This window comes from Balearica regulorum, chromosome 22, assembly GCF_011004875.1.
Source record: "Balearica regulorum gibbericeps isolate bBalReg1 chromosome 22, bBalReg1.pri, whole genome shotgun sequence".
Taxonomy (NCBI): domain Eukaryota; kingdom Metazoa; phylum Chordata; class Aves; order Gruiformes; family Gruidae; genus Balearica; species Balearica regulorum.
In genome coordinates this window covers 3,273,067-3,286,724 of record NC_046205.1, presented here as the reverse complement: position 1 = coordinate 3,286,724, position 13,658 = coordinate 3,273,067, and the positions used below count along the sequence as shown (strand labels likewise).

General features: G+C 45.9%; 1 protein-coding gene across 50 annotated transcripts in view; it reads left to right on the top strand.

Annotated features, from left to right (window-relative positions):
- Positions 1 to 13,658, top strand: part of EPB41 (erythrocyte membrane protein band 4.1) — a 94,013-nt gene that overhangs the window by 44,540 nt on the left and 35,815 nt on the right. For 38 of the 50 annotated variants that reach the window (XM_075774177.1, XM_075774183.1, XM_075774207.1 and 35 more), the window contains exons 2-8: positions 181 to 649; positions 2,989 to 3,219; positions 5,608 to 5,712; positions 8,149 to 8,191; positions 10,116 to 10,191; positions 10,691 to 10,909; positions 13,106 to 13,193. In XM_075774177.1, coding sequence (XP_075630292.1) covers positions 188 to 649; positions 2,989 to 3,219; positions 5,608 to 5,712; positions 8,149 to 8,191; positions 10,116 to 10,191; positions 10,691 to 10,909; positions 13,106 to 13,193 — 1,224 coding nt within the window. In that variant the 5' untranslated portion in view covers positions 181 to 187. The remainder of the gene's footprint in view (positions 1 to 180; positions 650 to 2,988; positions 3,220 to 5,607; positions 5,713 to 8,148; positions 8,192 to 10,115; positions 10,192 to 10,690; positions 10,910 to 13,105; positions 13,194 to 13,658) is intronic. The other 12 variants (XM_075774215.1, XM_075774210.1, XM_075774209.1 and 9 more) reach the window with 1 other exon arrangement.

Here is a 13,658-nt window from a genome sequence, read left to right as displayed (position 1 = left end):
CTATCAAAGCAAACCTTAGCAAAATGATTTGTTTGCTCTTAATGTAGGCTGGAGTCGGCAGGACAAGGTGGCGTGACTGGGGAACACGTATGTCTGTGCTTGTGGCTTGGTTGGAGTAGCTTAATGCAGACTTAAATATTGGAAAGCTCGTGATTGAGACCTTTTCCACCTCTCTTACAGCATCATCATGACAACAGAGAAGAGTCTAGCGGCGGACGCCGACAATTCGGAGCAGCAGCAAGCCAAAGAGGAGGAAGGAGCTGCTGAAATACAAAAGCAAGAGGCTTCCCTAGAGGAAGGGGCTCAGCAGACGTCGGAGGGACAGCCTGCAGCGGGGCAGAAGCAGAAGACCTCCAACGGCGATACACCCACGCACGAGGAGCAGAGCAAGAAGGAGCGCCGCACCTCCGAGGGCCGGGGTCTCTCCCGCCTGTTCTCATCCTTTCTCAGGAGGCCCAAGTCTCAGGTGTCCGAAGAGGACAAAGACACTGATGCTCCTAAAGAGGCAGGAGGTGACCAGAAAGACCCGGGATTAGGAGCCAGCCCTGATGAAGACATCCTGGTGAAAGCCCCAATTGCAGCTCCTGAGCCTGAGCTCAAAACCGATCCATCGCTAGATCTCCATTCCTTAAGCAGTGCGGAAACACAGGTAAAACACCCTGCTCCGCGTGGCATGCTCCCTTCTGTTCTTGAAAATGTGTCTTTTTAGCCAAAACTATAAAAACTTCATATCCTAGGATGGTAAGCTTGATCAGAAAAACTCATAAGATCCTAAAAAGGGTCTTGTCAGCTGCCTGTGTTGCATCACGTACTTCCCACTCTTGCATCCCTGTATCAGACTGTCCTGCAAAGTTCCTGCTCCTGAAATTGTGCTTGCACTTCACAGCATAACTTAAAATGCCCCGTGCTGACTCTTTACTCTGTTGAGGCATAGGAAGTCACATCAGAACTAGGGTTCAAATTCATAATTCACAACAGAGCGGTTGCTCGTCGCGATGTCCTTGGTGTGTGCAGAATGAAAGGCAGGTCAGTGGCGTGAGGTGGAGATTGCAAGAGGACGTGGATTTGGGAGAAAGGGTTTCTTCAAGGAGCGCAAGCGTGGCATTTCAGGACTTGGTCATCTGTTCAGTCCGGGCTGGTGCTGAGTCTGCCAAATACAAATATTTTCTGCTTATGCATCATGTAGACAGGGATTTCTGCGCAGCACGTCGGCTGAGCCCTGCTCCTAGTAGCCGTCTGATGCCTACTCTTTGCAGCCCGGGGTCATTTGTCATGCAAAATGTAAAAGTTTTTAAAGCATGGTAGAAACTGAGGCAGAGACATTCCCAAAGCTGCAGCTGGTTATTGATTTCGGGTATCAGATGCCCTTTCCTACTCCTTGGGTAATTGGAGCTCTGCCGTTACTAGTGCAGCTGCGGAGTTAGAGAAAGGTGGGCGCCCCTTCCCCTTCTCCTGAGACGGGGATTTCCTACAACCCAACCAACCTGGGTGTATTGCTGAAGTTGTAGCACGTTCGTGGTGAAATCTGGGTTACCTACCCTGCTGCCCTAAGTTTTGAAGGCTCCAGAGAGGTGTTGCACATCTGCAAACTTTTGACTTTTGGAGCTATACTTTACAAGTTAACACATTGCCAGCTGTAGGCAGTAATTGTAAATCCACCTCCTTAAAATTCAAAAGTTGTAGAGAAGATAGTAGGTAACACCTTTTTCTTTCTTTTCCCAAATTTCTGAGCCTGTGAAAACCATGGGATGATCCCTGCTCATGTTGTGTACCTCCGAGGGTTGGGATTAGCAGAATGGGGAAGAGCTGGAAATTTTCATGCAATTTTAGCCCAGAAATTCTGTTTTCAAGAGGAAACGCATGATTTCTTTCTCTATTTAACTTTGATTTGCCGCTTCTGAGTGCAGGTGAGTGTGCACTCACAGCCTTCCTTCACCATGGGCTGTTCGTTTCAGATGAAGCATTTGTGCTTTTTTTTTTTTTTTTAGTTCTTATTTTAGATCAACGTCAGTGGCTTTTTGAACTGTGACACTCGGCAGATATTTCTGCTGTGAAAGCATTTGTGAGGTGCTGCCTGTTTGATAAATGCTGACCGACGGGCATTATGAGCTTTGACTGATTCCCTGCTCCCGATTGTCCTGGCCCTGCTGGAACAGAAGTCAGCAGCTTGTGGACATTATTTAGTTTTTAAATACCTCCGTGCAGTTGTGGCTGAGTATGATTTCATGAGATGCGATGGGCTGAAAAGACAGGGTTTTGCTTTTCCTCTGCGGTGGCTGCGTGCTCCTGCTGCATCGAGCCACTTCCAGCACTTGTCAGAGCCTGCCATGAACTCGTTTAACCTGCTGAAATGGCAGTGAAAAAAAAAAAAATGCAGCTTCCTTCCTCCTCCTGTCCCCAAATTGCATCTCTTTCTGCTATTTTAGTGAATTAAACTGGCTCACAAAGTGCTTCAGCAGGCAAAGGGAGAGTGGTATGAAGGCTGCCTTCCCTTTTTGGTGGCAGAGAGCTGCTCGGTGGGCTCAGACGGCCGTGAACTCTCGGCACTGACCCCCCTCCTTTTCATGCTGCTGCTGCCGGTGCCCCAGAGCAAAGCCCATCACCCAGGGTGGCAGTGGGGGCACGGGCAGTGGGTGCGCTGGGTGTCTGACCTAGGAGGGGAAAAACTTGCTAGTCCAAAAGGTGCTGTCATTAAAACCATGAAGATTTCCATGATACAATCTGCTCCGATTTCTCTCATCAGCCCTTTTTCCTTTTTTTATTACATCCTTTATTAAATGAGAATGACTTGAAGGGCTTTAAAAATTAACATCGTCACCTTCTTCACCCAAGCTGCCGCTCCACGTCCCGGGTTACACATTTAGCTCAGACAATTAATTTTGGAGTGCGATCCCAGCCCTACAGTGCACCTATACAGTGCTCGTTTCATGTGATGGTTTTTTTGCTTGATATGTCTAAATTGCAACCGGGATGATGTGGGGGTTTCAGCCTGCGCAGGAGGAGAGGAGGGACGACCAGGAGCCAGACAACAGAGACCTCGGGGGCAAGGAAGGAGGGGAAGCCAAGGAAGAGTGCGCCAAGCCAGAGCCGAAACAAGAGACCCCGGAGACCAAAGCAGAGAAGGATTTGAAAGCTGCCCAGAAAGCAGTAAAAAGACACAGAAACATGTACTGCAAAGTCGTCTTGCTGGATGACACCATTTTTGAGTGTGCCGTGGATGTAAGTACTTCCAGGGTTTGTTTGTGCTTCTCTTCTTTTCCCTCTCCCTTCTCTTCCCCTTGAAAAATCACTGCAAACAGTATTTAATAGGGGTCTGATTTGCTGCCAGTGAATTACATGACAGGCTTTACTGCAGAACAATCTTGCTGTAAGCTGTAACGACTTTAGTGTGTTGTAAAAATCTCTGGGTGCCTAGGGATCTTTTTTTTTAAATTTTTTTTATTATTGTTCTACAATTTCCAGGGTGCCTTGCTTTGTACAAGTGAGGAGAAGCTTAAAAAAAATCAACAACTGATCTCACTTGCTGTTCATCTTCTCTCTCATTTGTTTTGCAGATTAGAATTTAGGTTTTTGTGTTAAGTTGGGGTTGTCTAAATTATCTTCTGCCCCTTTCATTTGAATAAAAGGGGTTGTTGAGTTCATTCGTGCTTTTTTGTTCACCCAAGGTACCTTCACCTATCAGGTTGCTGGCTAACATAACTCCCGGAGCTTGGATGTAAAGAAAAACATGCTGTGTTTAGCCTACAGTTGAATATATTTGCAGTAAACAATTTAAAATTATTGTCGACTTAACAGCACTGCAAACCCCTTCATCTGAGAGCTTTTCTTCTGCTTTATTTTGTGCATTCTCTCACAGGGCTGTCTTGCTGTCAGGGCAATAAAAAGCTAGCAGAAATCCCCATTTCAGTATTGAAGTACTTGTCGGGAATATTAATAATCCGGTACTTACCATTCGAGCATACTTCCATCAGCTTGTTTTTCCCCAGTCCCGCTGGCTAAATGGGCCAGGAGAGGGTATCTGGGCACAGGGCTCCTTGTGAAAGCCGTTACCTTGGGTGATCCTGGGCAAGTAGGTCAGCGCCGGCCGTTTGTGTAACGACGTCACTGCTGCTACTGCCCGCGATCAGCCCGGAGCATCACCACCACCCCACCCCCCCCCCCGATCACCTTCCCCTTTGCCGGGGATCAAAATTTGTTGATTTTTTTCCCCAAAAGGAAACCGTACCCCGAAATGCTGGTGACAGCTCGCCGTGGCGTTGTACGTGAGTTTGCTGCAGCGATGCCTTCAAATAGCGTCAGGCTGCACGGACACTGGTGGTTGGAGAGCTGGTGGTGGGGTTGGGTGGTCCTGAGTTGAGCAGGACCTTACAAGTGTCTTTCTGTAGGGCCAGAGGGTCGCGGTGGGCACTGCGGGGAGGATCAGGAGGGGACCCTCTTGACTGACAAGTACCCTTGGCTTTAACGCCAATGTAATCCTACTCTAGCAATTAAGACTTGAGAAGGAATTGTAAATAATGTAGGCAAAGACCAGCACAAATTCCTTTATCCGAGAAGAAGAAGTGCTTTCAGACATCCTTTCAAACTGGGAGCTACGGAAAGTTTTTAATTCCTATGTGTCTTTATGTGCTAATTCCTTGAGAAATACCCAGGCCGACACATACGCTATGTTACCTATAGATTCACAATGTATGCACTAACGACCTTACAGCTGAAGGACCGGAATAAAACGAGGCTATGGTCTTGGATCAGTTGCTGTGCAAATACGACTAAAAGGAGAGATGCGGACACAAGCAAATTAGTAAAGCTTATTTTGCGTCACTGGAACTGCGCTGTCTTTTCAGCAAAGCCTCCAATAGAATTAGCTGCTGATGGTTACCATAGTTTTGTGCCTCAGGGATGTTTTCCTTCATGCTTTTGGACTAAAAGGGTATCTGGTCCTCAGGCCAGTCCACTTCTGCAGGATTTGGGGAAGAAAAAAGAAAAAAAGAGGAGATAGGAATGCTCCAAGTGTGTTTCTGGAGGCAAGAAGTTGTGTGCTAAGCAGGTTTTGGTGCACAATGCAAAACCGGAGAAGCTGGGTTTCATCAGCAGGTCGGGTTGATGTAAAGGCCGTGGAAATGACGGGCTTTGGTCCTGAGCTGCTGTTTCTTTTGCGAACCTAATAAGTCAGGTTGCCCCCCAAATGCGGCACCGCAGCAGTGGGTTGTAGCAGCAGTTTCATACCCCGCGTTGATCATCGTCTGATCAGTGCCTGGTTGCCTGACAGCCTGGAGCTGGGAAGTACCAGCGCAGTAGATGTTCTTTGGGAGGGAAAACCCATACAAGTCCTCGGTGTTTATTGAGGTGTGTTGAGAAGCTCAGCTTTGGGGCGTTTGAGACAGAGCTGGTGGTAGCAGAGACCCACTGCAGTTTCCATCGCCTCTCCAGTTTGAATTTTTACACCAGATGCTCTTTCCTAGCTGGGAGATCTGATTTTGAGCTATTGAGGATTTTTTTTTTTTTCCTTCTTGGCAGTGCGGTTTGACTACGTTCCCTTTCTTCCCTCTCCAATGAAGAAGGGAGGGTAAAAACCAGCCCATCCTACAGAATTTCTTTTGCTATTTGCAGAAACACGCCAAGGGGCAGGATCTACTTAAAAAAGTCTGCGACCACCTCAATCTCCTGGAAGAAGACTATTTTGGTTTGGCCATATGGGACACGCCAACCTCCAGGGTAAGTAGCCGCTGTTGCACGGTGCGTAATCTCTTCTTAAAACTTCTTTTGATGTCTCTGCCCAAAGGACTAAGAGAGTCATCACAGAGGCAGAAGCTGTGAATAAGTGACTCACAGGAGCGTGGATTTTAGTAAAAAAGCTACATGAACTTGGATCTTCACCTGGAGAAAATTTATTATATTAGTTTACTGCCAAACGATGCCATTAATTTGTAAAGCTCTAGCTCAAGAAGTTAGGGGAAGATGAGGCTTTTCTCACTCTGGACAAACAGCGGGTTTGTTTATTGTCATTTTAAGAAGAGGTTAACTACTCTTAGGCTGCAGGGGGACTTGCCAGTCTCGGAGCCCCTGTTGGCCGAGAGGCAGAGCTCTCTCTTGGGTTTCTTTTGCTGTCTCTGGTGTCTTGCTGTTTTCTTGTATGTGACATTTGCTTCCATGTACGTAGCCTGGATTTTTTTACTCTACGAGGTGGTTGTGCTTGCAGAGGGAGGGATAGGTGTGCTTTTAGATCCCATTAAGAGCAAAAAGAATTTAGCTGGAGTAGCTCAACTTCTCACGCTTGTGCTGTGGGTAGCTCACCGCTGCTTCTCCTGGATCCCTGGCTCTTCTCACGTCCAGGCGTGCTGGCATTGATTCTTCCGAAAGCAAAAGCATGCACCTCCTTCCTGTGCTGCTTTCCAACCATTAGGGACTGAAAACAAACACAATTTTGTCAGATTTTTGTCCCAGAGCTGGGAGCTGAGGAAGGTAAAGCCGACGTGCATGGGTTTAGTTCCAGTGCTGAGTAAGCTGCTTGGTAGAAGTCTGGTTTGCTCTGATGGGGGAAAACACCATTTTTGGGGTGTTTTGGGGAATCTTTCTGGTTATGTTTCATTGAACTTTGAAATCTGAAGCTCCATCTGTCTCTGGCTGTAACTTCAATCAAGATCCGACACTGAGTTACTGATTCACAAGTAGAAATAATCTTAGTAGGAAACCAGCGGATGAGCATCTTCTGCACCTCACCCGCAGAGCTGTGCGGAGCAGGCGGAGGTGTGTGTATTCCTGGACAGGGGGTGGGATTTTCCACCTTGATGTTTAGGGAATAAACCTTCTGGGGGATGGGTGTTTTTCCACGTGGGAACAGGAGATGGTGACAGTGGGAACAGGAGATGGTGACAGTGGATAGAGCAGCTGGTCAGCACCGAAGGAGCTTGATGCTCCTGCTGCTCTGAAAGGGAGGATTGTTTCCCGTTGATTCATGACACAGTGGTGGATAAAAGTGCCGTTAATTGCTGTACCCGTCATCGTCTGCTGGATCAGGCAGGGTGAGAGCCGAGGATGCGTGACTGCATCCCGGGCTCGGCTGCAGTCGTGCGGCACCAACGTGGACGTAAAGACGCTCTGCTTAAATCAGCGACCCTAAGACAACAGCAAGTGGCATCCTTTCAACTGGATTTCATATCCCCAGTTTTATAGGTTAGAAGGGCAAGCATATAAAAAGATATGGTTAAATTAAGTATCGCTGTCACCCTGCCATGAAGTTACGTGTCCTTCTGGTCAAGACAGATTAGCTTGGGGGATTCAGTGGGTTAATTCTTTCACCTCGGGAGACCTGGATGTCCAAATCCTGCTCAGAGCTCATGAAAATGAAGAAGGTGGTTGAATGTATCCTCTCCAGGAGGGCTGTTTGTACCGTGCCGTCCCCTTCAGTGGGGCAGACCCTGACTTCTGCAAAGGGAAAGGCTCAGACTTGACATGCCGGGAGTTGCTCAGACTGTGCTGGCAAAAGCAGAAGTTGTTTTTTGAGGCTTATGTTGCACCAGCATCCCACAAACCCCCAAATTACAGAGGAGGGGGAAAAAAAAGGATATATTTCTAAATTTGTAGCTGACATAATTACTAGAAGCTTGAGTCATACTTAAGAGATGAAGTTTATGTCACGCTCCTGTAAAATATTCCATCCTTCCCCAGCAATTGGATGTTTTCACTCGTATTTCAGTGATTAGGTCGTTTAAAAGCCATAGCTAATAATGGAAAGTATTGGTGATCTCTGTTCTGAGTTGGGTAAGTATGGAGACAGGGTGCCTAGAATGAAAGCAAACATCTTTTTGCCTATTTTTAAAGGTTCTGGAGGGGAAAAAAAAAAGGTGTTGTACAAGTGCACCTCTTAGCTGGATGTGGCTGCTATATGCTTGCAGCCCTAACATGCTGCTTCTTTTTCCCCTCCTCTTCCTCGTGCCTTCCCTACAAGTACCTGGTAGGTGAAGGGTTGGAAATGCACCCACCGAGACTGCAGACTGGAGTAAAAGTTTTGGAAAAATGCACCGTCTCTCCAGTTTCCATGGCTGCATTCGTGTCAAATGTTGTCTTTTTGCCATATTTTTAGCGATTTGCAGTTTTCTCTGGTGTTTCTGGAACGTCTGTTAAACTGTGAATGTTTTTATCCTCTTACAGACGTGGCTGGATCCTGCCAAAGAAATTAAAAAACAGGTTCACGGTAAGTAGTTTGAATTTATCGTGTGGGGGTGTGTGGTTTCTCCCCCCTTCCCTAAATAAACATGGCTTTGGCAGGCGATCCGAGGGGCCCAAGGATGGGTGAGAGTTCAAGTGAGGGTGTCTGGCAGGGATCAGCACAAGTTCAAGCAGGCTGTGCATCCTTTCTCTTCTTCTTAAGTACTTAGCGATGCTCTGGATTCAGGAAAAAAAAGAAGTCATTTCCTTGGGAAAACATAGCTTGGGGTGTGTTCGCCCTATGCAAACCCACGCTATCCTTGCTACTGCGCGATGCCGAAATGGGAGATCTGCTCTCTGTTGGAGGATGGGATTTAAATCTCAAAGGAGATTGGGAGGGCCTGAGTAAAATTGTACGCCTGTTTCGGCGTCCGAATAGGGGTATTGGAATGATAAATGGCTCGAGTAGTGTCAGGGCAAATGCCAGATGGTTTCCAAAGTTGTATTTTAAGGTCTGCTAGCACTGAATTAGTTCAAGATGAGGGCAGTGTCAAAGTTAAATAAATTTTAGATGCTTTTGTTTTCTCTCAGGAGCACGTCTGACTGCTTTGAAAGTAAAATACTGTTTTATGAAAGTAAAATACTGTTTTACGTATGATTTTAGTGGGGGGCACAGGACAAAGTGTGTCATTAAGTACAGGTTAGGGGGGAAATGCGGCAGGGCTGTGGAGTGGGAAAAGCTCCTGCCTTTATCAACTTCTCTTTGAACCGATAGCAGGAGATGCGTAAAGCGCACGAGCCGCTCGTGCCGTGCGGATAAAATTCAGCTCCTGAGTGTAATGAGCAACCTGCTATGGAATCTCATCCCCTGAGATGGGTTAAATAGCAAATTATTTGAGTTTACTTGAATATATGTTGAATGTACGTAGGGATGTGCATGCACCAGTGTATGTTGGTTTAGGTAACCTCTGCTACGTAAAATATCTTCTTGGAATAACTCGGTTTGAACTGTGTATAATGGAAACAACATGCCTTGTGTTTAATCCCAGCTATGGCGTTGCATAAGAAGTAAATCCCTGAACGCTACATCCCCCCTCCTCCCTGTTTGCAATTGCGATAAATCTCTGAGCAAGTTAAGCGCAAGGGTATCTTCTCTTTCTGAAATAAATATTATTTTGAACTAGTGCTAAACTATTACAGAAATTACTTTGAGTGCTTAATGGGTCAGTCAGGACTGTTTTCTGCGGGTAAACGTGATTATTTTCAAGAAAAAGAGAGTAACCCCTTCAGCTGTGTCACCTCGACTATCTGTACCGCAAATAATGCCAATTCTAGGCGTGATTATGTGGATTCTCACTCCAGTGAGCGCCTGTAACAGTGCTGTACAAGGTTTGCAACAAGCTGTATTAAAGCGTTTGGGTCTGGACTTGCGAAGCTCTTCCTTGCTTGCTGATTTCTTCCAAAGATTGATGCTTGTATTGTGCTGAGTTTAAACTGTGGTCTGACCACCCGACCGCAGTGCATTAGGCTGCTGAGTGAATTAGCACATCTGCTCCTTACAAGAAATTTGAAAATTGGGTCGAGTGATGAAACAATACTAATTCATTTACTTATAGCACACCCCTGACCTCTCTTCTTTGAGATTCTTTTCAATCAATGAAAAAATATGTGAGTAATTTAGCCTCTTAGCAATGAATTAAACTTTTTTTTTTCCACAAGTTGTGGTTTATTCACGTGTGTTTGCCTGCCCTGCTTTGTTTTCTCCTGCTTCTATCTTAGCACCTGAAAATGAAATCATATCTTAAACCATCTGCTTAAGCAGCAGCTAGCAAGTATTAAAATCAGTTTTATCATCTGCTGGCTGTATTTTGAAGATCAGACTGGATATCCCCAGCTTTTTGTAACGACTGAGTATTGTGAAGCTGTTCTGGTGGGTTTATTTTTCTCAACCTCTCCTTTATTAATTGCAGGAGGCCCCTGGGATTTTACCTTCAATGTCAAGTTTTATCCACCGGATCCCGCGCAGCTGACGGAGGACATAACCAGGTGGATTACCTGGGAATCCGGGGAGCTCACTAGGCAAAGGAAGCTACTAGGACTGGAAGATTGAATAGAATTTTTTAATATTTGGGTGTTATTCCATCCTTCAGCAAGGAGATCAGCTGTCTTGGAGGGTTTTTTCTTTGTTTTTAGTGGATGTGTGGGTTGTTCCCTCTCTTCGCTGAAGTCCACATGCGTCATTTATAATCCTGGCATGTGTGTGCTTGTATAGAAAAGTACATTTTTATTTAAAAACAAGATTTTCTGATCATAAGTGTCCTCTACTCCCTTTGCAGAGTGGAGATGACCATACATCCTCCTGTCCTCTGCACTGTTTACATGGGAATATTACCCCATAAGTAAAAATACAGGTAGAAATTAGAAACAAGCATCATGTTGCATTCATCAGTGGCATAAAAAAAGAGGTTCTGTTTGATCTTCATGTTTCTTACATTTCTCAATGCTCTCCATAAATAGTATTTTGCTTTCTGTCCCCCTTCTCCAGGTATTACTTGTGTCTTCAACTTAGACAAGACATCATGACGGGGCGGCTGCCCTGTTCCTTTGCGACTTTGGCTCTGCTGGGTTCGTACACGGTCCAGTCCGAGTTGGGAGACTACGATTCTGATCTGCACAGCCCGGATTATATCACTGAATTTAAATTGGCCCCGAACCAGACAAAAGAACTGGAAGAGAAGGTTGTGGAGCTTCATAAAACGTACAGGTGAGGTGCAGTGGCTGGAGAAGCCGGAAATAATGGGGCTTTCTGGTGTTTTCCCCACCTCTGTTGTATGCTTTTTTGTTTTCTGCTGCACCAATTTTCATGTTGGCAACAGAAGCTTTAACATTAAGGTGTGAATTTTCAGCTACTGAGGAAATCAACTATTTAAAAAAAGATCTAATATTTTAAAGTTGTAACAAAAATCTGTCTGGAAGCTGGAGTTCTTTTATCCTGCGTGAAGAAGCAGGTATGTTTTTAGAAAGCAGATGCAAACTCTGACACTTGTTTTTTAACAAATGCTCTTTTTCAACAGTACAGCCATGAAAGTGGGTTTTATTTCATGTGAAAATGCAGTACAAAGTTTGCTTCTTTAACGTTGCCCTTTGTGTCTTTTTTTTTTTTTTTTTTTTAATATTTGCTTTGGGATTTATGTAAATTTTGAATTGCAGTCTGGTTGGAGCAGATCCCGTCTCTGCGTATATGCTGTAGCCTACAGCATGTTTGGGGTTTTCTGCTGCCACGTTTAATGAGTAACACTTTATAACGTGGAAGTATTCCAGTTAATGCAGGACGTATAAACTGGAGTTAGGCTGTCCTTGTGTTTCCAAGCATGGCCATGACCCGGGCAGATGTGTCTTGTTCAGGTAGGATTGAAGGACCGGATTAGAGGGTGACAGTATCCGAACATCTTCCTCATCTTTATTTTGAGCTTATTTTCATAAATGCTCTCGAGTGCTCAGATCGCAGAAGCTGTGCGAAGTTGTGTGCTCGCGTGGAGAGCGGCCAGCCAGCTGCTTCTGCATTCTCCCAGAGACACGTTTGGGTTTTAAGGGAGGGAAAAAAAGCCCCTAAAACCACTCCGTGATACCGAGGCCTTCAACCGGCAGCCTCTTGACCTGTGAAAAGCTGCTGGCTGATGCACTAGTAACGAGAACAGAGCGAAGACGAGACCTTCTCGCAGGCAGACGGGAGCTAATAACCTGAGTGCGGTAGGGAAGGGTGGACGTGTGCCCCCGGCTGTGACCAAAGCTACAATTAACACCTCGCTCAACCCCGCAAATCAATACCTTAAATTGATTCCCCTCCATTTGCACTGAGAGTAGAGGAAATGAGGGAAAATAAGTACGGGGCCACTGACAAGCTTCATGACTTGAAGTCAAAGGCCGTTAGCTGTGCTAGAAGTGGTAGATCACATCGTTGAATTATTCATGGCTTCATTAGAGGGCTACTTCAAGATACAGGATGTAGTTATATTTAATCTAGTCGTGCGTGCAGGAGGGAGGAAGCAATACGTACCCATTTAATTACTGGTCCATATTCTGTGAACCTCTGTCAGAGGATTTTCAGTGGGAAAATTTCTCTGCTAAGCCATGCTCCATCTCTTACCGCTTTATTTGCAAAGTGCAAGGCACGTGTCGGAGACGGCGACCGCTCCTGGGTCTTTCCTAGAGGACTATCGTTACAATTGCCTTTGTCTGCCCTGTCTCCCACCACTAAAACCTCAATTTACATTGCCCACAAGATGTACACGAGCTCTCGGTAAGAGAGACATCAAAGCAGGGAACAAAACGCAATGCATACAGCCGAATACTCTCCCAGCAGAGCTGTTACATGTACCTCGTATGCCAGAAACTTATTAACAAGGGCGTTTCAATAACGTCGCTAATAGCCTCCGTTATCAGGATGTTTCTGTTAAGCAAAGTTGCGTTGCGGTGCCCCTCCTGCGGACAGGGTACCATCTGTTCCCGGAAAATGTCTCATTCATCTGGTCTGCCCCAGTAGGAATCGCTGCTGAGTGGTCTCAGCTGTCCTTGCATTCGCTTTGGAGAATAATAGCTGGGTTTGGGGGGGGGTCCAGAGGTGGGAGGTGTGGGAGGACAGTACGGGTCACCCTCTCTGCCTGCAGCTGAATTAGCGTTTCGTCCACTGAATCAAGTTATGCCCTGTATCGCACTTATTCGCTGTCTTGTCTGGGGTCCGTACAGCTCCACGGAAATAAGGTGCATGTGTTTTATGAGGAGGTCTCAAAGCACAAATTTCTGCGTTGAAAGCAATTTAATAATTCATCGTCCTGGCACAAATTTGGTTGTATTGAAAGCAAAAGAAAATCTAACGAGTAAATGGTTTTGCGAAGTCTGATCTGTTCCCTCCTAAAAGCAACAGTTCTGCGAATCCCAAGCCTTTTCTCTCTTTCCCCAGGTCCATGACTCCAGCTCAAGCAGACCTGGAATTTCTTGAGAATGCAAAAAAGCTGTCTATGTATGGAGTTGACCTTCACCAAGCTAAGGTGAGAATCGGCATGTGTGCACCAGCCTGCGGATTTTGTAATTTGATTATCCGTCCCTTGTAGGAGCAAGCTTACCTATTTCAGGAGGTTCCTTTTGAAAGGTATGGGAAGTACGGAAGCACAGACACACAACAGAAATGCCACAAGCATTCTTGCAAGAGAAGGGATTCTTCCTGATTGCTTATTAATTATATATTACAGGAAAATTTACAAAGCTGCTGATGTAGACAGGTCCTTGCTCTGAGGAACTTAAAATAAGGCTCTGACCCTGCAAGGTCAGCCACTCCGCTCAGAGCAATGCAGGGTTGACTTTAGACGAGCCCTTTGAGCAAACAGCGTCGCAGGAGAGATCAGCAGAAGGGAGGAGGTTGTAAGGAGAAACGTGAAGGAAAAGCAAGCCTGGCCCTGGCTGCACAGGGAGCTGGAAGCAGAAGTCAGGGGCAGGGGGAGATGAACTTGGGGGAA